Source organism: Cervus elaphus, chromosome X (assembly GCF_910594005.1).
Source record: "Cervus elaphus chromosome X, mCerEla1.1, whole genome shotgun sequence".
Classification (NCBI taxonomy): domain Eukaryota; kingdom Metazoa; phylum Chordata; class Mammalia; order Artiodactyla; family Cervidae; genus Cervus; species Cervus elaphus.
In genome coordinates, this window is record NC_057848.1 from 99,969,989 (window position 1) to 99,995,618 (window position 25,630).

General features: G+C 38.0%; 1 protein-coding gene across 1 annotated transcript in view; it reads left to right on the plus strand.

The window, feature by feature from the left end:
• Positions 1-25,630, plus strand: part of HDX (highly divergent homeobox) — a 210,798-nt gene that overhangs the window by 168,522 nt on the left and 16,646 nt on the right. Inside the window, exons 7-8 of the mRNA XM_043897524.1 lie at positions 16,677-16,756; positions 21,632-21,715. Of these exons, the coding sequence (XP_043753459.1) occupies positions 16,677-16,756; positions 21,632-21,715 (164 nt within the window). The remainder of the gene's footprint in view (positions 1-16,676; positions 16,757-21,631; positions 21,716-25,630) is intronic.

A 25,630-nucleotide genomic window follows, 5' to 3' on the forward strand; every position in this document is an offset into this window, starting at 1 on the left:
TGGGTCCTGGTGCACACAAGGTTTTGCTTGTGCCCTTCAGGTGTCTGTTTCCCCAGTCCTGTGTAAGTTCTATAATTGAATCCCACTGGCCTCCAAAGTCACATTGCCTGGGTGTTCTCAGTCCCATTGCCAGATCCCCAGGTTAGGAAATCTGTTGTTATTCCTAGAACTTTCTTAACAGTACAAGAGTTTCTTTGGTATAATTATTCTGCAGTTTGTGGGTTTTCTGTTTGGTGGCTCTATGGTGGGGTTAATGGAGACTTCCTCCAAGAGGGTTTATGTCACAGGCTGTGTGACCCAGGTCTGCTGCACCCAGAGCTCCTGCCCCTGCAGCAGGCCACTATTGACCTGTACCTCTGCAGGAGACACTCAAACACTCAAAGGCAGGTCTGGTTCAATCTCTGTGGGATCTCTGGGTCCTGGTGCACACAAGGTTTTGTTTGAGCCCTCTGAGTGTCTCTGGTGGGTATGGGATTTGATTTTAAATGCAATTTGGGGGTTAAGGCTTGGTGTGTATATAATTCAAAGCATGGGCAGTATCCAAAGCAAGGGCAGTAACGTGTGCCTCAATAACCTTAGCTACTCCTTGAAGCAAAAGCAGGGCCCAAAAGCAGTACCACCAGAGGGTCTTTTTTACTTGGTACCATGCATGGACTGTGTCCCAGTTGGCAGGTCAGTGTGGGAGAGATACATATATCAAGGTGATACATATATCAATGTGGGAGAGATACATATATTGGGGCTGGCCCCAAGTGCACTGTCAGGTCCAATTCCCATGTAAGTATGGCCACCTGTATGACCCACATACCCATAAGGTGCCATGAGGGACAGGGGTTACACTATTAGCCTCTCTATAGCCCTGATCAATGCTAACATTAGCACAAAGAGATGGGGGTGTCCATCCTGCCAGTTCAGTACCATCCCTTTTTTCACACACAAAGGGGTTCAATATCCCATAATTCAACACTCACAGCCAGCAACCAGGAAAACCCATCCCCTAGTACATGTTCTCCTTGGGGGCAAGGCATACTCCATCATTTCTGCACATCTTGTATGATCACATGCTTTGTCTCATTCCACTCAGCCATCTTCTGCTCTGGCCAGAAAGTGCTGCATTTCCAGGTCCGATTAGCCGTAGTCATAGGCTGAATGCTGAAGGGGAGTCCCGTGAAGCTCCAACAGGGAGCTCAGTGCAGACCCAACATGCCAACATATTTTGTACTGTCTTGCAGGTGTGTGCCCAATCTACAATCATACTGGTCATGACACATTTGCAGGTGGAAAGACAAAGAGGTCAAATGCACCAGCATAGACAATTCATTTCCATCTAATAGAATGCATGCAAACTTTGCGTCTTGCCACAGTTCCTGGTACCTGAGGTTTACCTGGCTTTGTGTACCACACATTGTTTACCTGATTGCTCACATCCAGTGGTCCTATATGAAGTATAACAGGAGAACTCATAGTGAAAGGCTGTTGCTTAACCATGAAATACACTGGGATTCTTGGTCTCTGGAGGAGAATAATTCAAACTGGGGCCAGAGACAAGGCTTAATCACTCAGAGATTTTGTGTAATAAGGTTTTATTAAAGTATAAAATAGATAGAGAAAGCTTTTGACATAGACATCAGAAGGGGGCAGAAAGAGTGCCCCCCTGTTAGTCTTTAGCTGGATGTTATATAGCTACTAGCAGTCTGCTAATTAAAGAAAGGGAAGGTCTCAAAACTCAGAGAATGGCACCAAGGCCCCTCACCCACAAGATGCACTGAGATAACCTTGGCACCAGGTGAGTCATCCTGGGCCATAAATTGATTGACATGAATCTTGAAGAAAGGCAGATTTCCATACAAATATATAGGTTCATAAACATAGATTAGGAGAACAATGTATGAGTATAACATACCGGTTTGTCAAGTTGGTTCTGAGCCTTTAGGCGGAACCAACTTGAAGACAGAGTCTGGGGTAAATTCATAGCACATTAATATAGCTTAAGACAAACATTTCCATAAGAATAATGCATTGGTTAGCTCAAGGTTTGAGAAAAGTTAAGTTCAGATGGAACCAGGTGTCATTATGGTAACAGAATTTTAAGAGAATCCTCTTTTTAAATTTGTATAGAGAAGGGGAAAAATATAACGCTAGTTTCTTTCCTCCTGCCACTTAAGAGAGAGATAAAAAAATGTCTGACACTTGTAGCCTATTTCTTCCTTTTGGAGACCCCTGGCCTTCCTTCCTGTTACTCACTCACTAGTATGCCGCAGGGAATGTACAAGTGCACCTTTCAGCACCGAGGTGGCTCCCTGAAGTCCCAGCCAGGTAACTCACCCAAGAGGGAACCAGGTGCACGACCTGATTCCAGGGCACAACCTGGTTGCAATCTTTGCCCTCATGGCTACCCATTGCATGTGGTGTGCCTTTATCTTCCATGGCCAAATCCAGTCCACTATCCGTCCTTGTGAAATCTTGGTTAGACCTGGCAACAGGATTCTGTATCCAACCTTTGACAGAATGTCTGTTGTCGTCACTTGCAGTTATATAGGTGCAACAGTACAATGCAGAAGAGCCTCCAAAGGGGCAACATCAACCCTTCAAGGTTTCTCATTAAGGACTTGAAAGCTTCCCATAAGCTTCAGGCCCACTCCTTCAGGGAGGGGATCTTTGCAGTGTTCACAGCCCACCCTCATGATTCCAAATGCTTTTATATTGTTTTGAATCTTCAAGAAAATCAGAGATTAGTAGCACATCATAGGACACAGCCTTTACCGTATAACTCCACATAGGGAGCCATCCAATTTCCAAAAGTAAGGACACAGCTTCTGGCTTGCAATAAACAAGGTTGCATTCAGCACCAGTGCCAACCAGGGCCATTACCCTCTGTACATTAGCTGGTGACCAGTGAATTGCAAGCTCTACATGCTACCTCTGGTTCCTACTTGGGCTCTTCAGGAGGGCACCTTGATCTAAGCCCTATTCAAAGCAAAAAAGAGCATCATCTAAAGGAACATCCTTGGGTGCCATGTAATCTTTTCACTGAATTATCAGCATCTTTTGCTGTGGGTGCTTCCCAAACTCGATAAACTGCTGCTCCCATCTCAGTTACCTCCATATCTCTAGGAGCAGAGCATTAGGCTATGTATCCATTTTATATCTGTCAATTCCCACTGGCAGCAAAACAGCCCACATTTGCATTCTCATCACCCAGATGGGGCCTTTGCCAGCTCTGGCCCCCTTCAAGGTCTTCACACTTATAATTCCATTTGCCTGTCACTGTCACTCTATTTCTCCCAATATAGGCAGGCACATTGAAGTCACCTCATATATGGGGAACCTCACATAGGTTGCAAGAATAGCAGCCAGAGAACCAAAAATGGTGGACAGGGTGTTGTTCTAAATGGTATCTCAAATGCTGCCAGTAAGATGCTCATCATCTGGGCCTCGGGTATTTGACTTAAATATCGACTGCTTCCTGCCCAGGTCTCTCACCACTTGGGTCAATTTGGCATAGGTATGCCATCTATTCACAGTATCCAGGAGCTCTCCCACTTTTGACCACATGGTGCAGATGGCAGTGTTAATCCATTCCATGATTTGCCTTTGGTTCTTTGGTGCCTTTGGTTCGGTGCCCCTTGCATGAGACACCTAGGGTTCTGCAACCTTTGTCTCAATGAGGGGTGAGTGGTTATAGATGTCATCCATTCTATTTCATACCCAACATGTATGATACTGTCCACCCTTGTGTCCCAAAGTGGCAAGAGCCATGCTGCCAAGGGTTCCCCTTGCTTTTGTTGAAGTTGAGTACCTGTCAACCAACTCCACCTGAGTATGTGGTCAATATGTTGTGAACTCAGTTACATTGGGGGGGGGGGTCTCCTTGAGGATGTCCCCCCTGGGCCCTAGGCTGTTCATGCTTTACTTTCTGCTGCACTGGAGCCCACATGAGAGAATTGTGGCCACATGGTACCACATGTTATATGGTGGCCACTGACTTCCTCCATCCAGTGGAGCCTCAGGCTCTTCTACTTGCTGGGTATCCTGCCACCTCTTCTGTGGAGCCACAGGCTCCTCTACCTGCTGGGTATCCTGCCGACTATGCCAATTGTCTTGCTGATCCTGTTTGTGATACCAGTTGTCTTGCTGGCCCACACTGTTTGCTGGATTCAGAGTAGGCAAGGCTTGAGCTAAGAGATTGGAAGAAAATGTGAGGAGCTATAGGAACTACAGGCACTTTTATTCTCCCCTGGCTGGCATGGTGGTCATAAGACAGCCTCTCTCCTGGCTCATACAGCAGCCACAACATAACCATAACATAGCCATAAGATAGTCATGACATAAACTTACATAATGTAACCATGATGCTGCCTCAATGTAGCCTCAATGCAGCAGTAGCCAGGGCTTTTCAGACGAAGCTTATATATACTTACAGATCAAAAGTAGCCTGTGACCAAGCGGGTACCTCGTGACATGCATGTGCAGTGCTATAAGTGATTGCAGCTGTTACATAACCATGCATTGGTTATGTAACATGTTTATAGAACATGGGGTGAGATGACATAAGAGTGTGGGGCAAGAGAGCCTGGCTAGCACCATCTTGTCAATTTCCCCACGCCCTCCTTTCCTCACCTCTGGCTGCTTAGCACTATTGTCCAGGCTGGTGAGTCCAGCCACCCCAAGGGGGTCGCACAATGCTCCTCTCAGATAAGACATCTAAAATAGTTAAAGATATATAAGTGAACAGTAGAACTGTGATAAGAAGAAACGGAGGGAGAGAGATATGGGGAGTTATTGTTCAATGGATATAAAGTTACAGTTACACAAGAAGAGTAAGTTCCAGAGAACTGCTGAGAACAACTCAGTACCTTTCGGTTCAGTTCAGTTCAGTCGCTCAGTCGTTTCCGACTCTTTGTGACCCCACGAATTGCAGCACACCAGGATTCCCTGTCCATCACCAAGTCCCGGAGTCTATCCAAAACCATGCCCATAGAGTTGGTGATGCCATCCAGCCATCTCATCCTCTGTCGACCCCTTCTCCTCCTGCCTCCAATCCCTCCCAGCATCAGGGTCTTTTCCAATGAGTCACCTCTTCACATCAGGTGGCCAAAGTACTGGAGTTTCAGCTTCAGCATCAGTCCTTCCAATGAACACCCAGGACTGATCTCCTTTAGGATGGATTGGTTGAATCTCCTTGAAGTCCAAGGGACTCTCAAGAGTCTTCTCCAACACCACAGTTCAAAAGCATCAATTTTTCAGTGCTCAGCTTTCTTCACTGTCCAACTCTCACATCCATACATGACCACTGGAGAAACCATAGCCTTGACTAGATGGACTTTTGTTGGCAAAGTAATGTCTCTGCTTTTTAATATGCTATCTAGGTTGGTCATCACTTTCCTTCCAAGGAGTAAGTGTCTTTTAATTTCATGGCTGCAGTCACCATCTGCAGTGATTTTGGAGCTCCCCCAAAATAAAGTCTGACACTGTTTCCACTCTTTCCCCATCTATTTCCCATGAGGTGATGGGACCAGATGCCATGATCTTAGTTTTCTGAATGTTAAGCTTTAAACCAACTTTTTCACTCTCCTCTTTCACTTTCATCAAGAGGCTTTTTAGTTCCTCTTCACTTTCTGCCATAAGGGTGGTGTCATCTGCATATCTGAGGTTATTGATATTTCTCCCGGCAATTTTGATTCCAGCTTGTGCTTCACCCAGCCCAGAATTTCTCATGATGTACTCTGCATAGAAGTTAAATAAGCAGGGTGACAACATACAGCATTGACATACTCCTTTTCCTATTTGGAACCAGTCTGTTGTTCAATGTCCAGTTCTAGCTGTTGCTTCCTCACCTGCATACAGGTTTCTTAAGAAGCAGGTCAGGTGGTCTGGTATTGCCATTTCTTTCAGAATTTTCCACAGTTTATTGTGATCCACACAGTCGATGGCTTTGGCATAGTCAATAAAGCAGAAATAGATATTTTTCTGGAACTCTCTTGCTTTTTTGATGATCCAGCTTTAGTTGGTATTATAATTATACAATAAGTGATGGTATACTTAAAAAATTAAGTCATGTTAATTGTGACACAAAAAAAAGGGACACAAATAAATTTTTAGAGGTGATAGATATGTTTACTACCTGGATTGTGGTGATAATAACAAAAATATATACATATTCAAACTCATCAAATTGTATTTATTATGTGCAGCTTTTGTGTACACATTATACCTCAATAAATTGGAAAAAATTAAAGTTAAAAAAGAAGAATGAGAAGCCATTGAATTTGGTGTTCAAGGGTTCTTAGAAAAAGCAGTTACATAGCAAGAGCAGGCAAGCAGATTCAGGAGGTTGAGTAATGAAAGGGATATAAAAGCTGTTAATGTTGAGAGGATCATGTATTTTAATATCAAGTGTTTGGAAAGTTTTGTGAATTTTCAGGTTTATTCTGTCTCTCTGTCTCTCAACATTTTATATTGATGGAGATATTAACACAGAATTTCGTGTATAGCTAAACTGTGATGCAAGGAAAATAAAGGAGAAGCTATTGTATCATTTATAAACCCCTTAATTCTAATTCAGTTGGTTCATGAAGCCATTTTTATCTTCTTTTAGTCTTTACAAATTGCATGTGCCTGAGAATACCTGAATGTTTTCAGTGATTCTAAATAGATCCTTAGAGAATAATATCTGGCAGCTATTTGAGGGATAGAGGAGCAGTAGAGATTTGTGTGTTTCTCTGTGTGGGTGGGAATGCTATGTGGAAATATTCTGATAAAAGGAAACTACAAAAGCCCCTAAGAGGGGTTTCATTGCCCAACTCCAACTTACCCATCTAAAAGGGAATTTTAAAAAATAAAATAATAATAATAATAATTAGTTAATTGGAAAGAAAAGTGAGCTAATTTTAAGGCTGCTAATAGACCACTGCTACTACATGGGCATCCTTTGTAATTTAATAGCATGCTCTGCTATCAAGACAGTTGGCATAGTAAGCAAGACCTAATGAGAAAATGGACAGAGAATTTAATGTATGAATCAAAAAACACTTGATGGGAAGTGAAATTGCCTAGAATTCCTCTTGGTGGCTTATTTTTCACTGCTTCATAATATATTTTGCATTCTCATCAGAAATTGCAAAATAAAAGCATGAAAGAATTTTCAAATACTGAAAAGGGTCTTTTTCTTTAAGGTTTCCTACTGGTTATTTCCTGTTATTGTCTTCATTTTGCTGATGGAGAATATTAATCTGTTTAATTTAACGGTGTGCTTTTTTTGTGACAATTAAGTAAATTGTATTATCCAGCCTAGACTAATATAATAACTTTAAAATATGCTAACCATATTTGTTTCCAGTTATGAAAATATAGTCAAATATATGCTTTCTTTGAGTCTTCATTAATTACGTTTTAGAGATATAGAGACAGGATAAGCACAGTAACTTGACATACTATAATATTTCAAAAAACTGACAACTTGACACTCAGAGTCCTTTATAACGCAGCTTTTGACAGAGCTTCTGACTTACCTCTAATTTCCACCTTCTACTTCCCACCTTTGCTTCTCCCATTTGTTTTGTCTTTCCATGTGTGGAGATAAAGTGAAAGGAGATGTGGTTGGGATTGATAAAAAGTTAACAGGATTCACCCGCCCCTAAGTTTGTGCTCATTTGCTCAATCATGTCAGACACTTTGTGACCTCATGGATTGTAGCTAACCAGGATCCTCTGTTCAAGGAATTTTCCAAGCAAGAATACAGGAGCAGGTTGCCAACACAGGGATTGAATCTGCATCTCTTGCATCATCTCCTGCATTGGCAGGTGGATTTTTTTTTACCATTGTGCCACCTTGGAAAGCCCTCACCCCTCCCCACCCAACCAACTGCAAACTTTAGCAAAAGTAATAGATGACTCAGTTCCTTAATTTCAAGTTTTATGTCTACCAAATATATATTTTGTGGTTGAGAAACTCTAAAAAGTTTATACTCTCCTGAGAGGCAAGCTGTCTAAAGTATAGAAACAATTAAAGTCCATAACGTTAACTTTTATAAATGGCCTCCTTCAGCTGTATCTATTTTGTATGTGGGTGTGCACATGAAAGATAATTCTATGTACAATTACTTAATATGAGCATGTGGCTACCACATAGAGTGCCCTCTAGAGCTTTCACTTTTTTAGTAATTCCACTTATTTATTTTCCAATTAAGAGAGTTGCTTTTTTTTTAGTAATAACCAGACATATTGACAGTGTTTAGCTTTCAAACTTTCACTAATATGTAAGCTATCAGTAAGCAAAAGAAAATGTGTCTTATTCAGCTATATAATTCCATACTTTTTTATTTTAGAAATCCTAAAAACAGTTTTATATGTATCTTAAAAAAGAATCAAATAATGAGTGAGTATGTTGCTAGTAAAGCAGAACCGTGTACAAAGTTATGAGCAAGTGAGTACAGAAATTTAAGGCAAATCTCTAAGGAATGATACTAGTAATAATCAGCTGATGAGCAATATAATTCCTATTCTGAGGACACAAGTACTAATACCAGCTCTGCAGCTAAATGTGATGACAATTTTCCCTTGCTTTATTTAATTTAGTTGCTGATTACACAGGACTTGAAATGCAGTGATTTGAAATGTCAAAATAATGAATAAGGTTTCCTTTATCTAGGAACCACTCTTTTTGTGGGTGAAATTTGAACAAAATCTGTACTTTAGTTAATAATAATACTGTATCACATATTAATTTCCTGTTTTTTTTTATAATGTAGTGTTTCTTTATATTCTCAGACTTGGATTAGAGGTTTTTCTTAAAAAAATTACTAAGATGATAAATTTTCTAGACTTTTAGCAACAATACTAGATGCCATATATTTTGCATGGAATTAATTATATCAAAGTTTTGAGTGAATATAAATTAGAAATCTAGCATCCTATTCATACTAAGTCAAGCAAGTGGAGTCAAAATGTCATAAATTCCTTAGCTATGAAAAAATTCAAATGTTTTCTAATATATATTATATTATACATTTATTTATATACAGATGTATACCAAAACTTTTGTACTACACATGATAAGGACTTGGGAAAGAATAAAACAAAAAGAGAGATAGAGAAGTTGGAAACATAAACTAAATGAAAAGGGAGCACTGAATATGCAATAGAAAAAGTGAAACAAGCTAGATAAAAGTAAACGATCATCTTTCTAAATTCCATGTATATGCGGTGGGATGTTTCGAGAGAACAGCATCGAAATATGTATATTATCTAGGGTGAAACAGATCACCAGCCCAGGCTGAATGCATGAGACAAGTGCTCAGGCTTGGTGCACTGGGAAGACCCAGAGGAATTGGGTGGAGAGGGTGGTGGGAGGGGGGATCGGGATGGGGAATACATGTAAATCCATGGCTGATTCATGTCAATGTATGACAAAACCCACTGCAATGTTGTGAAGTAATTAGCCTCCAACTGATAAAAATAAATGGGGGGGGGGAAGTAAACGATCATCATATAGTCCAGTTGTTTTTAAACATGGCTGATCATTAGAAATACATCTGGAGCTTGGAAAAATATCTGGGCATTTGTATTTCTCAAAAAATTCCAAGATATTTCTGATATGCGTCTGTATTTTAAAAAGTGATTTAGGTCTTTCTATTAAATGGTAGTTTTATTGACTTAGAATTCAATTATTTTTTGTTGACCAATCATGATACAAGGTATTAAGCAAATAATTCCATAATCACAATAGGAAAAGATGTTCATCAGTTTTCACAATCAATAGCCAGACAAAAAATAAAAGATCATTATAATTGCAAGCTATAATGGAAACATAATTAATCTAACAATATAAAATCATTACATACAATTTGGGGGGTTAAGTAGAGTGATGTGGTAAGTAGAAGTGCATACATGCACATGTTTTCATCTGCCCAGCCAATCTGTCTTTTGATTGGTGCATTTAATCTGTTTACATTTAAGGTAATTATTGATATGTATGATCTTATTACCATTTTCTTAATTGTTTGGGCTTATTTTGTGTAGGTCTTTTCTTTCTCTTGTGTTTCCTGCCTAGAGAATTTCCTTTAGCATTTGTTAAAACTTACTTGGTGGTGCTGAATTTCCTTAACTTGTGCTTATCTGGAAAACTTTTGATTTCTCCATCAAGTCTGAATGAGAGTCTTGCTGGGTAAAGTATTATTGGTTGTAGGTTTGTCCTTTTCATCACTTTACATTGCACTATTCCCTTCTGGCTTGTAGAATTTCTATTGAGAAATCAGCTGATAACCTTATGGGAGTTCCCTTGTATGTTATCTGTCATTTGGTGCTTTTAATATTTTATGTTTAATTTTTGTCATTTTGATTACTATGTGTCTTGGTGTGTTCCTTCTTGGGTTTATTCTGACTGGGATAAACTCTGTACTTCCTGGACTTGGTTGACTATTTCTTCTCCCATGTTAAGGAAGTTTTCAACTATTTTATTATCTCTTCAAATATTTTAGGTCCCTTCTCTCTCTCTTCTCCTTCTGGGACACCCTGTAATGCAAATGTTGGTGTGTTAAAAGTTGTTCCACAGGTCTCTTAGGCTGTCTTCATTTGTTTTGTCATTCTTTGTTCTATATTTTGTTCTGCAGCAGTGATTTCCACCTTTCTGTCATCCACGTCATTTATCCATTCTTCTTTCTGAGTGATTCTGCTATTGATTCCATCTAGTGTATTGTTCATCTCTGTTTGTTTTTTCTTTAGTTCTACTAGGTCTTTGATAAGCATTTCTTGCATCTTCTCCATTCTGTTTCCAAGAACCTGGATCATCTTCACTATCTTTATTTTGAATTATTTTTCTGGAAAGTTGCCCATCTCCACTTCATTTAGTTGTTTTTCTGAGATTTTACCTTGGCCCTTCAACTGGAACATCAGTCTATACTTTTTCATTCTCATTAACTTTCTGCAATGTGACTTTCATTCTAGCCACTGTGGTTCTCCTTGCTTCTTCTGTCTGCACTCTGGTGGATAAGACTAAGAGGCTGGTGTAAGCTTCCTGATGGGAGGGACTGGGAAAACTGGGTCTTGCTCTGGTGGAATAAGACTCTGATGGAACAAAATTTTAATCTAATTACCTGCTGATGAGTGAGGTTGTTCTACCTCCCTGTTGATTGATTGGCCTGAAAAGACCCAGCTCTGGGGTCTACGGGCTCTATGGTAGGGTTAATGGCAACCTCCAAGAGACCTGACAACAAGAGGCACCTTCCAGGACTATTGCTGCCAGTGCCCCTGTCCCTGCAATTAGCCACTGCCCACCCACACTCCAGAGGAGATCCTCCAAAACTATCGGGTAAGTCTGGTTCAGTCTCCTGTGGAGTCACTGCTCCTTTCCCCTGGTTTTGGTGAGCACAAGACTTTGTTTATGCCCTCCAAGAATGGAGTCTTTGTTTCCCTCAGTCTTGTGGAAGGTCTGTAATCAAACACGGATGGTCTTTAAAGTCATATTACCTGGGGATTCCCAGTCCCTTTGCTGGATCTCCAGGCTGGGAAGCCTGACGTGAGGCCAGAATCTTTACAACATTGGGAGACATTCTTTGGTATTATTGCTTTCCAATGTGTGAGCCACCCACCCGGTGGGTATGGGTTTTGGCTTTACTGTGACTGTGCCCCTCCTACTATCCTGTTGTGGCTTTTTCTTTGTCTTTGGACTTGGAGTATCTTTTTTTGGGGGGGAGGGGGAGTGGGTTCCAGTGTCCTCCTGTAGATGATTGCTTAACAACTAGTTGCAATTTTGGTGCTTTTGCCCTCTTGCAGGAGGGAGATGAGCACATGTCCTTCTATTCTGCCATCTTGAACTGGAAACCTAGAAACCACTCTTTTCTAGAAAAAAAAAAATGAGTTCATAGTAGACTTTGTATTAAAACTCTGGTAAATTTTCCCTGAATACCTTTCGTTCTCAATGCACTCATATGTGAGTTCCTGGATGAGCAGTGACTACCTCCTAGTCATCCTCCATGTTCGTACAGGGACTCATATGTCTTTCCATGGGAAGGGATGGACTCAAAAAATCTTAGGAGAACTGATAAATATTTTGTTTTGCTTTCTCTGGTGAAATAAATTGTTCATTACCAAGGAACTGAGAACTTCCACTAATTTATCCAAATAATGTTCATGATATGGTGTTCAGAAATAAAAGACAGAAACATTACTCATCTGTTTTTCTAAGGGGTAGACGTGGAGGAAATCTAAGACAAAGGATTATCTTGTAGCTACACTATGCTGTGAATTAGCCACTTCTCCTATCTCAGCATGAAGCTTTTTAGTAGACTGATTTTTCTGAATTGATTTTCTTTTTTTTAATTTTTTTCTTTTCTCATTTTTAAACTACTGAGTTTTTTTTTTTTAATTTCATTGTTGTTTTATTGTTATTTAATGTGACAGTCAGGCATTGACTACTCATTCAAATTTACAGTTTGCTAACTTCTTTTTCGTTTTGTTGAGATATAATTGACATACAATACGGTATAAGTTTAAGGTGTATAACATAATGGTTTGAATTGCATACATCATCAAATGATTACCACAAAAGTTTTGCAAAAGCCCCTCACCTCAAATGGAAAAAAAAAAAAAAAATGTTAAAGAAATAGAAAGCAAAAAAAAAAAAAAAAAAAGAAAAGAAATAGAAAGCAAATTTTCCTTGCAATGAGAGCTCTTAGGATTTACTCTCCTAACAATTTTCATTTATAGCACACAGCCATGTTACATCACTTTGCTGACAAAGCTTCCTATAGTCAAAGCTATGGTCTGTAGTCATGTACAGATGTGAGAGTTGGGCCATGAAGAAGGCTGGGTACTGAAGTATTGATGCTTTTAAATTGTGGTGCTGGAGAGGACTCTTCAGAGTCCCTTGGATTGCACAGAGATCAAACCAGTCAGTCTTAAAGGAAATCAACCCTGAGTATCTATTGGAAGGACTGATGCTGAAGCCCAAGTTCTAAAACTCTGACCACCTGATGCAAAGAGCTGACTCATTAGAAAAGACCCAGATGCTGGGAAAGATTGAAGGTAGGAAGAGAAGGGAATGATAGAAGATGAGATTGTTGGTTGGCATCACTAACTCCATGAACATGAGTTTGAGCAAGCTCAGTGAGATGGTGAAGGACAGGAAGGCCTGGCATGCTGCAGTCCAAAGAAGTTGGACATGACTGAGCAACTGAACAACAGCAACAGGACTACATGGTAGTTTTATTTTTAATTTTTGAGGAGTCTTCATGCTGTTATCCATATTTTCTGCCAGCACCAATGTACATTCCCACCAACAGTGCAGGAGGGTGCCCTTTTCTCCGCATCCTGGCCAACAGTTGTTATTTCTTGTCTTTTTGATAACAGGCATTCTGACAGATGTGAAGTGATATCTCACTGTTGTGATTTGCATTTCCCTGATGATTAGTGATATTGACCATCTTTTCTTGTTGGTCATCTGTATGTTTTCTTTGGAAAAATGTCTACTCACTGAAAAATGTCAGTTTTTCATTGGGTTGTTTGTATTTTTTATATCGAGTTCTATGAGATCTTTGTATATTTTGGATCTTAATCCCTTATCAGATACATCCTTTGCAAATAATTTGTCCCATTTCAGTAGGTGACCTTTTCGTTTTATTGAGTTTCCTTCACTATGTGAAAACTTTTATTTTGATGTAGTTTTATTTGTTTATTTTTACTTTTGTTTTCCTTGATTGAAGATATATATCCAAAAAATATTGCTGAAACTGATATCAAGGAGCAAATTACCTATGTTTTCTTGTAGAAGTTTTATGATTTCAGATATTACAGGTACATCTTTAATTTGTTTTGGGTTTTGTATATGCTGTTAGAAAATAGTCTATTTTGATTCTTTTCAAAGTAGCTGTCCAGTTTTTTCAATAGTATTTATTGGAGAAGCTGTACTTTCTCCATTGTATATTCTTGCCTCCCTTGTCATAAATTAATTGTCCATATAAGTGTGGGTTCATTTCTGGGTTCTCTATTTGGTTCTGTTGATCTACATATCTGTGTTTGTGATAGAAACTTTCTGTTGAATACTGTAGCTTTGTAGTATAGTATGAAATCAGGGAGCATGATATCTCTTTTTTTGTTCTATTAAGATTGTTTCTCCTATTCAGGGTTGTTTGTGTTTCCATACTAATTTTGGAAATATGTCTAGTTCTTTAAAAAATGCCATTGGTTAAAAAAAAATGTCATTGGTATTTTGTTAGGGAACATGTTGAATCTGTAGATTACCTTGCAGAGTATAGTTCTTTTAACAATACTAATTCTTCCAACCCATAAACACATAATTTCTTTCCATTTGTTTTGTCATCTTCAATTTCTTTCTTCAGTATCTTATAATTTTAGACCATAGATATTTTACCTCTTTAGTTAGATGTATTCCCTGGTAATTTATGCTTCTTTATGTGATTGTGAATGGGATTGTTTTTATAAGTTCTCTTTCTGCTAATCCACTGTTAGTGTATAGAAACACAACAGATCTCTGCATATTAATTTTCTGTCCTGCAACTTTACCAAATTCATTGATGAGTCCTAGTACTTTTTGATGGTTTCTTTAGGTGGTTCAGATGGTAAAGCATCTGTCTGCAATGCAGGAGACCCAGATTCAATCCCTGGGTCGGGAAGCTCCCCTGGAGAAGGAAAGGACAGCCCACTCCAGTAGTCTTGCCTGGAAAATCCCATGGATGGAGGAGCCTGGTAGGCTACAGTCCACGGGGTCTCAAAGAGTCAGACATGACTGAGTGACTTCACTTTCACTTTAGCATTTTCTATGTACAGTGTCATAACATCTTTAAAAGCAATTTTCCTTGTTCCTTTCAAATTTGGATATATTTTATTTCTTTTTCTTATCTGATTGCTGTGGTTAGGACTTCCAATATCATGTTGAATAAAAGTGTCAAAAGTGCCATTCACTGGTGAACAGAGTTGGGTCCCACAGTCTCTGGCTTCAGGGCCCTGGGAGTCCTAGGGTTAGTGCAAGTGCACTGGTGACCTTGGCCAGGTCCTGGGCATTCTGGTAGATGTGGTCAGGTCCTGGAGCAACTAGGAGTTTAAGAATTCCTAAAGCAGTCAGTCTGCTGGTGGATGAGACTGTGTCCCCACCTGGCTAGCTGTTTGGCCTGGGGCATCACAGAACTGGGGGTGGGGTGAGTCCTGGCAAGAATAAGATAGAGTGGGGATTCCAAAATAGTGCTTAGCAGCACCAGTGTACTTACGGTGGAATGAACTCCCCCAAATGGCTACTGCTAGCTTCTATGTTTCCAAGGTGAGTTTTATTTGCCTCCTGCCTCCAGGAAGATTTTCAAGATCAGAACCGAAGCTCCTTTCAAATTACTGCTTCTGCCCCGGATCTTGGAGGGTGAGATTTTGTGTGCCCTTTATGAATGGAGTATTTTCCCCACAGCCCTCTGACTTTCCTGAATGTAAGCCCTGCTTCACTTCAAAGTCAAACATTCTGAGGGCTCATCTTCCCAGTGCAAAACTCCTAGACTGGAGAGCCTGTTGTGTGGCTCAGATTCCCTCTCCCCTTGGAGGAGAATCTCTGCAATTATAGTTATCCTCCTGTTATCTTCCCCAAAGGTATGGGTCTTCACTGTACTGTGTCTTCACCCCTCTCATTCTTCTTCTTGTGACCCCTTCATTGTATTTCCAGTAGTTAATCTTTTCTGCTTGTTCTCATATTGCTCTCAAGGGTAGTTGCTCTGTAAATAATTGCAATTTTGGTGTGTCCATGAGAGGAGGTTAGCCACTCCCCCTACAGTATGGGAGTACTACATTTTGATCATAAAAGGAATACATATAATATGTTCATTATAGAAAATATTGGAACATAAAATGAAAAAAATTAGAAAAAAAAAACCATACCTCTCAGTGATATCCATTCCTGAAATGGGGGTGAGAAAATATTTATGCCAGTGCTTTCTCTTTGCATATATACGGGATTGTTTATATGTGTCTATGTACACTCATATACACATCCTTTATTACAAACTTGAAAACGTACTATATTTATAGTTTTATATCATGTATTTGAACATTATTTTTATCACTTTTTTCTTATTAAAATGAGCACTACATTTTTATTGTAGAAAATATTTAAATATAAATAAGCAAATGGAAGAAAATAAGAATTATCAAAGCAAGTAAATTAGACAAAATGAAGAATAATAAAAGTTGTCTGTAATTCCATTCAGAAATAATAATGGCAATGCCTTGGTGTAAATAGTGTCAGTCTTTTTTTCTCCATGAAAATATATGCTTTTTCTCTTAAACAAAATTAAGATCACAGTGTACCTACATAGCAGATTTTGTCACCTTCAGTTTTTCTCTTTCCAATAGATATGAATATTTTCTTTATTATCAACTATTCTTCTACTTCACTTTTAGTTCTTTTATAGCATTTATTTAAGGATGAGCCCCACATGATTTATCCAAGCCTCTATTGTTAACCATATAAACGCTTCAGATTTTTCAATTATAAACATCACAGTGATGACCATCCTTAAATTTGAACCCATCCACACTTATTTTCTTAGAATACACTGTTTGAAGTAGAATTGCCATTTGTGTCTTTTTACAACAGAGAAATCATTAAAGTTATTTTAAAAAAAAAGTTTGCAATAAAGATTTAAGGAATGAAAAATGAAACCATGGCCTTCTTTGTTTCCATAGAGGAGTCAAATGAAGTTGTTCCAAATGAGGCAAGGGCTCATAAGGAAGAGAACCACCATGCGGTATCAGCAGATAATGTGGTATGTACACTTTGAGATTCTTTCCTCATTACATAATGGGTTGCAAGGATTTATTTCCCGTTGGTGACAATATCAGCATTGTCAGAAAAAAAGTCTTGCTCCACAAATCAAAACAGATCTGTTACCTATGCAATGATATATCTTATAGGGTTTAATAAATGAAATTTAAAATGATATCATTTGTGCCTTGTTTATGTAAGAGCTTTGCAAATATGAAAACCTAATGCCTACTATATATGTGACATTTTAAACATAACAAGTTATTTTGCTTCAACGTATTCAGCAAATAGCCAATTTCTTCTCATTTGACAGATGGCAGAATTTTAAAAGTTTAGCATGAGACCATGAAGGAAGTCATTCTTAGTTCTGGAACTTGTATCCATGCATTCCTGATTCTTGTTGTTCAGACCATACCTGTCTCCACTGTGTTCGGAAACTTTTCTTCTTTTTAGTTAAATTGGACTCAGCTAGTCATCTTAAAAATTGTAGTAATAGAAGAAAGGTAGTATTAAAAAATTGAATAGTAAGCAGATACAGCCTACGTGTAGATTAAACTAGGTTTTGTAAAAATGTAAACATTATTGGTATATAATGATGTTCTCGAAGCAGCTGTTTTAGCAGTATCTGTTTATATTCTGACTCAATCAAGTAATTCAGAAATCAAGATGGTATTAACCCAAAGTCAGACATAAAGGAAAATGTCATTGTGCTGTTGTTTTTGTTTTCAAATCAGTGTTTTTTGCTTCATTGTAATCTTTACAATTGGTCTATATAATGGATTTTTCTGTTACAAAATGGCTGTAACTTCAAGATTTACCCTGGCTTCCACTACGAACATTGTTTGTCTAGCATTATAATTCTGTCACATCACTTTAATAAAACTTGAGCACATAAAATACAGTTTTGTTCTTTTTTGCTACATATAAACAATATATAACAGTGTTTTCCACATACAGAATGTAGTTTAAGATTGTATTTTACTGATTTCAGTCCTGATTTAAGTTGATGGTTGACCTAACTAAATTGAATGGGCATATAGAAAAATTAGCTTTTATTTTGAGGCAAAGTTGTGTTTTCATTAGATAGCTAGTAATAATTGTTTTCCACAATTATTAATGGTGCCAATATTCTTAATTCCACTATTTAATAATTTCCTTTGCTCTAGATTTGAGTAATACTATTACAAATTATATGCAGTTATTTACAAATTGGAAACTTTGTTCCCCTAAAGACATGCTCATTTTCTGTTTGAATTTTTCAGCATTGAATTTCCCCTGTGGCAGCCATTTGAAAATAATGAATGAATTCCTGGCATGGGATGACTCACAGTCACTAAGGCACCTAATTTATCAAGAAAAATTTATTTTCAGAGACAAAACTTCAGATTTTCAAAGGTTGATTTCCTCTGCCTATAACTTTTGAGTGTCCCCAACTATTCATGGATGGCAGATCACAAAGACATACAAGACCTATTTATATGCACAAATCTATACAGTGGCCCCTCAAGCCTTCTCTCTTGATTACTTAGCTCTGTTTTCCCAGAAGCTATCCAAATATAAAAATTTAAACAACAGCATCAGAAAAAGATATCAAATCGATGTTCATGTGAGAGCCAACATAAGTAAGCCCCAAGTTTATAGTTATTATAATAGAAAACAAAACATTAGATTCATCTCCAGGCAGCAGTACAAAGCAATTCCTTTGCAGCTGTCTTTCTGACTCAGAAGCCTGATGGTAACAAACCCTGTTATGGTATCCTATCCCCAAAGGCAATATATCAAATATAATCATTCCAAGTTCATTTGTGATTTTTAATCACCATATCAATTGCTGGCTAGGAAATTTGATTTCAAATTCTGCCTGAGACATGTTGCTATTAATGTGATTGTTCTTAAAAGACTGCCTAGTGACTAACTCTAGCTTAGCTTTTCTCTTTTTAAATTTTCTTTTGGGTTGGCAGGGTTTAAATATTTAAAGTGCTTTTTTTTTTTAACTGAATTATTCATATGCAAAAGAAAAATTTGAAGCAGATTTTGTCTTTGGGTTTTGGTTTTGTTTTTCTTTAAAAAGAATTCTATGATTGGAGATTCTATGGTTGGAGCTTATCAGCCATTCTTTCCATTGATATTAAGCTGTTATGTTCATCCTTATGACAAATATTTAATTAGTACCTACTGTGTGCAAGATGCTATACAAACTGCTGTATGTCAATTCTAAAGCTAAGGGCAGTTTCTTTTTCTTGGGGATGGACTTGATCACTGCCTCCTGTACAACATCACGAACCTCCATCCATAGTTCAATGTCCACTATGGACAGAGGTTCATGATAATGTACAGGAGGCAGGGATCAAGACAATCCCCAAGAAAAAGAAATGTAAAAAAGGCAAAATGGTTGCCTAGGACAACTTGCAAATAGCTGATAAAAGAAGAGACACTAAAGGCAAAGAAGGAAAGGAACAATATATCCATCTGAATGCAGAGTTCCAAAGAATTGCAAGGAGAGGCAAGAAAGCCTTCCTCAGTGATCAATGCAAAGAAATAGAGGAAAACAATAGAATGGGAAAGACTAGAGATTTTTTCAAGAAAATTACAGATACCCAAGGGAGCATTTCATGCAAAGATGGGCACAATAAATGACAGAAATTGTATGAACCTAACAGAAGCAGAAGATATTAAGAAGAAGTGGCAAGAATACACAGAAGAACTATACCAAAAAAAAAAAAACTTCATGACTCAGATAACCACAATGGTGTGATCACTCACCTAAGAGCCAGACATCTTGGAATGCGAAGTCATTGCTTAGCAATTGCTATGAACAAAGCTAGTGGAGATGATGGAATTCCAGTTGAGCTATTTCAAATCCTAAAAGATGATGCTGTGAAAGTGCTGCACTCAATATGCCAGCAAATCTGGAATACTCAGCAGTGGCCACAGGACCGGAAAATGTCAGTTTTCATTCCAATCTTAAAGAAAGACAACACCAAGGAATATTCAAACTACCACACAATTGCATTCATCTCACATGCTAGCAAAGTAATACTCAAAATTCTCCAAGCCTGGCTTCAATAGTATGTGAACCATGAACTTTCAGAATTCAAGCTGGTTTTAGAAAAGGCAGAGGAACCAGAGATCAAATTGCCAACATACATTGGATCATAGAAAAAGCAAGAGAGTTCCAGAAAAATATCTGCTTCATTGACTATGCCAAAGCCTTTGACTGTGTGGATCACAATAAACTGTGGAAAAGTCTTCAAGAGATGGGAATACCAGACAACCAGACCCACCTCCTGAAGAATCTGTATGCAGGTCAAGAAGCAACAGATAGAATGGGAGATGGAACAACAGACTGGTTCCAATTTGGGAAAGGAGTACATCAAGGCTATATATTGTCACCCTGCTTATTTAGCTTATATGCAGAGTACATCATAGGAAATGCTGGGCTGGATGAAGCACAAGGTGGAATCAAGATTGCTGATGGGAGAAACATAAATAACCTCAGATATGCAGATGACACCACTCTTACAGCAGAAAGTGAAGAAGAACTAAAGAGCTTCTTGATGAAAGTGAAAGAGGAGAGTGAAAAAGTTGTCTTAAAGCTCAAAAAACTCAGATCACGGCTTCTGGTCCCATCACTTCATGGCAAATAGATGGGGAAATAATGGAAATAGTGACAGACTTTATTTTCTTGGGCTCCAAAATCACTGCACATGGTCACTGTAGCCATGAAATTAAAAGACACTTGCTTCTTGGAAGAAAAGCTATGTCCAAACTAGACAGCATATTAAAAATCAGAGACATTACTTTACTGACAAAGGTCCGTCTAGTCAAACTATGGTTTCTCCAGTAGTCATGTATGGATGCGAGGGTTGGAATATAAAGAAAGCTGAATGCCAAAGAATTGATGCCTTTGAACTGTGGTGTTGGTGAAGACTCTTGAGTGTCCCTTAGACTGCAAGGAGGTCTTACCAGTCAGTTCTGAAGGAAATCAGTCCATCCTGAATATTCTTTGGAAGGGCTGATGCTAAAGCTGATTCTCCAATACTTTGGCCACCCAATGAAAAGAACTGACTCATTGGAAAAGACTGTAATGCTGGGAAAGATTGAGGGCAGGAGGGAAGGGGATGACAGAGGAGGATATGTTTAGATGGCATCACTGACTTGATGGACATGAGTTTGGACAAGCTCCAGGAGTCGGTGATGGACAGGGAAGCCTGGTGTGCTGCAGTCCACGGGATTGCAAATAGCTGAACACGGCTGAGCAACTGAACTGAAGGGCAGTTTAGTGTTTCTCTTGTTCTTGCTCTCTCTCTTCTCATTTACTGTCCAGTGAAGGAAACAAATCACCATACTCTTATCACCATTACATTCTAAATGTCTGCTTTCAATTATCTCACTAATGGAGCACTGTGAATAAGTGGATTTTTTTGAAAAAAAAAAAAAACTGTATTTGACTTTGCAATGAATGTCATATGTTGATATTTTGCATTACAAGTTGCAAAGAGAAATATGAAAGTGTAAAGAAGAAAGTTCTGCCAGCCAATTAAACTTTTAGTCTACCTTTACAGAAAACAAATTCCCTGTTCCTGAAGGGCACTACCCATTTAAGCAGAGTTTGATTACTTATTTTTTCAAGGATATTATAAAAGTGTTTTTTCTATTTTAAATTATATTACAATAACTTTCTATTACTAAAGGAGGTGGCTCAGACACATACTAGGTGTAAAGCTGAGGAGCCAGTTAGAATTTACTCTTGATAACCTAGACTAGAAAACCCCATTGCTAAAACTGAACATTGGATTATATGCTCTATACATTATTGAGTGTAATGGTGATGATAAGATATATATTTATGAAAACTTCTCTACTTGTGTTACAGAAAATAGAAATTATTGATGATGAAGAAAGTGATATGCTAAGTAATTCTGAAGTAGAGCAAGTGAATTCTTTCTTGGATTATAAGGTAATTTCAGATCCTTAATTTTTTAAGAGAAGGTATTAAAGGAGGTTGGTGATGGACAGGAAGCCTGGCATGCTGCAGTCCATGGGATTGCAAAGATTCAGACATGACTGAGCAACTGAACTGAACTGACTGATTAAAAGAGGTAGACTTTTACAGTACCTATGTACCAGTTTTTTTCACTTCCATTTTCCATTTGATAAATTAAGCATCCTTGGGCTCTGCATTGACTCACTCAGGCATCTGGATATTAGTCATTGTGCTGGGCATTTTAATTAATGCTGGTCAGTTTAGTGGTTATGGTCTTAAGAACAGTTTGCTGAGCAGCAGTAAGTATTAATGCTGCATTGCAAGATGAGGCATAGTGGTGGTTAGTGTGAAATTTATGACAATAGTTTTTTTAAAGCCTATGTTCATTTTTAAATGATTGCAAAGGGGATATTTTTTCTAGTGTTCCTTGTTAATTTCATCTTGAATTTCAGTTTATGAAGATTTTTAAACAATTTATAATAATATACCTGTTTTAGAAGTTTAAAAACAATCCCCATGGCAATTACTGAATGAATATGAATACAGATGACCTTTTCTTAATGTCACTTGTTACTAAAATGAAAGACTTACTTTGACAGCATGCCATACATAATTTTGTTTTTTAAAAATTTTTGACATAAGCTATCAGTCTAGATGTTGATATGTTTTTCATAGATGTTTAATTGTTTTCCCTTTGTTAATCCATGTCATATCTTACTAGGTAACTTTGGGACCTTCTGAAATTTTGACCACAGAGTCACTTTTTTCATAGATAATAGTAATCTTAAAATGTTAACAAAAAATAACATTTAATCAGAAGGATAGCAGCTGTCATTAACCTTTTTCAGTTTTACTATAATTGAAAACTATGTAATTCAACATATTCTGTTTTTCAACTGTTTATGACATGTCAGACTTTAAAATATTGAACAAAACATTGTAAACACAGAAGGAAATTATTTTTTGAAATTTATTTTCTAAGTGGTCAAAAAGCACAATATAATCCTGTATTTAAACTATATTTTAACTAATATAATTATAAGGTTGTCGGTTGTGAAGTACAAGAGATCATTCTAATCTCTCCTTCATGGCCATATAACATTTATAAATGTCCAGTTCAGGGTTTAAATGGCTTTGTGAACCATCACTTGGCACAGGCTATGGAAATTACAGATGAGACAACTGGGTTGCACAGCTATTAAGTGTACTCAGTACTCTCAAACAGGTCAGATAGGACTGGTCCCAGAACTCAGAGGATTCTTTCCAGGACCTTTACCCATTGGTGTACCAGCTCACTTGAAAGGTTTGAAGCTGAAGACATCAGCAAGCCAGAGCATCCAGTCCAAAAATGTCATTTTCATTGAATTCTAAAGGACATTTAAAGATTCAGTGTTTTCCATTTTGGTGAATGCTGTGGGAACAAGGGGTCTTTTGCTCCCTTATTAAAATATATTTTATAACACATCATCATTCTATACAAACTTTTATTAAACTGTCAAAAATTAGCACCTATATAGAAAATATGTCTCTCTATAATCATTATTCAAGATATTTCAGTTCAATCCATCAGTGAATTTTGTTACTTTAATTCCGAAATAACGATAAGTGAAACCTCATATAGCAGTTCTTATTGCTAATTTCAGTACATTGATTTAAAATACCCGTACCAGTTTGGAAATTTGATCTTCCTTCAAAGATCATCATTCTATTCTCTTTGTTTACGCATGCTAGTCTCCTTTGTTTAGGGTTCAGAATCACTTTGTTGGTTTCTTGAATATATTCACCATAAGCTTCTTGAAGTCAGATACATATCTTATTCATGTATATGTTACCTGATCTAGTGCCTAAGTCATAGGTATCCAGTAACTAGTTCCTAGAATAAATTCGTATCCTTTGGAAATATATTTAATATTATTAGGCAAGTGTTCATTTAATATGCAAGTGTTTTCTATTTGCATTTGGAAATTACTACTATACAACCATCAATATTGTTGGCATAGTGGAGTTTCTGATTGAGATATTTGCCAGGAATCCATATTACTAGGAGTTCTAACTAACCTGAAATGCTTGTGAGACAAGTGAATGAGATCAGTTTCTCAGGCATGATTAGCTATGTCATAACGCCTCAGGTTTAGCTGCATTTTAAAAACATTAATTTATTTATTTTAATTGGAAGCGAATCACTTTACACTATTGTGGTGGTTTTTGCCATACATCGACATGAATCAGTCATGGGTACATGTGTCCCACCATCCTGAACCCTCCTCCCACCTCCCTCCCCACACCAGCCCTCTGGGTTGTCCCAAAGTACCAGCTTTGAGTGCATCAAACTTGCACTGGTCGTCTATATTGCACTTGGTAGTATACGTGTTTCAACGCTATTCCCTCATACTGTCCCACCTTTGCCATCTCTCACAGAGTCCAAAAGTCTGTTTTTTACATCTTTGTCTCTTTTGCGGTCTTGCATATAGGGTCGTCAATACCATCTTTCTAAATTCCATATATGTATTGGTGTTTCTCTTTCTGGCTTACTTCACTCTGTATAATAGGCTCCAGTTTCATCCACCTCATTAGAACTGACTCAAATGTATTATTTTTAATAGCTGAGTAATATTCCATTGTGTATACATACCACAGCTTTTTTAACCATTCTTCTGCCAATAGACATCTAGGTTGCTTCCATATCCTAGCTATTGTAAACAGTGCTGCAATGAACATTGGGCTACGTGTGTCTCTTCCAATTCTGGTTCTTCAGTGTGTATGCCCAGCAGTGGGATTGCTGGGTCATATGACACTTCTATTTCCAGATTTTTTAAAAGAATATTCACACTGTTCTCCACAGTTGCTGTACTAGTTTGCATCCCCACCAACAGTGTAAGAGGGTTTCCTTTTCTCCTCACTCTCCAACATCTGTGGTTTGTAGACTTTGTGATGATAGCCATTTTGACCAGAATGAGATGATACCTCATTGTGGTTTTTTTTTCTGTTTTTTTTTTTTTTTTTTTTTTACTTTTTATTTATTTATATGTTTTTAAATTTATTTTAATTGGAGGCTAACTATTTACAATATTGTGGTGGTTTTTGCCATACATTCACATAAATCAGCCATAGGTATACATGCGTCCCCCATTCTGAACACCCCTCCCACCTCCCTTCCCAACCCTTCCCTCAGGGTCATCCCAGTGCACCAGCCCTGAGCACCCTGTCTCATGCATCGAACCCGGACTGGTGATCTATTTCACACATGATAATATACATGTTTCAATGCCATTTTCTCAAATCATCCCACCCTCACTTTCTCCCACAGAGTCCAAAAGTCTGTTCCTTACATCTGTGTCTCTTTTGCTGCCATTCATATAGGGTCAAGATTACCATCTTTCTAAATTACATATATATGCATTAGTATACTGTATTGCTGTTTTTCTTTCTGACTTACTTTGCTCTGTATAATAGGCTCCAGTTTCATCCACCTCATTAGAACTGAATCAAATGCATTATTTTTAATAGCTGAATAATATCTAATTGTGTATATGTACCACAGCTTTCTTATCCATTCATCTGTTGATGGACATCTAGGTTGCTTCCATATCCTGGCTATTGTAAACAGTGCTGCGATGAACATTGGGGTACAGGTGTCTCTTTCAATTCTGGTTTCCTCAGTGTGTATGCCCAGCAGTGGGATTGCTGGGTCGTATGGCACTTCTATTGCCATTTTTTTAAGGAATCTCCACACTGTTCTCTATAGTGGCTGTACTAGTTTGCATTTCCATTAACAGTGTAAGAGTATTCCTTTTTCTCTGCACTCTCTCCAGCATTTATTGTTTGTATATTTGTGATATCAACCATTCTGACCAGGGTGAGATGGTACCTTATTGTGGTTTTGATTTG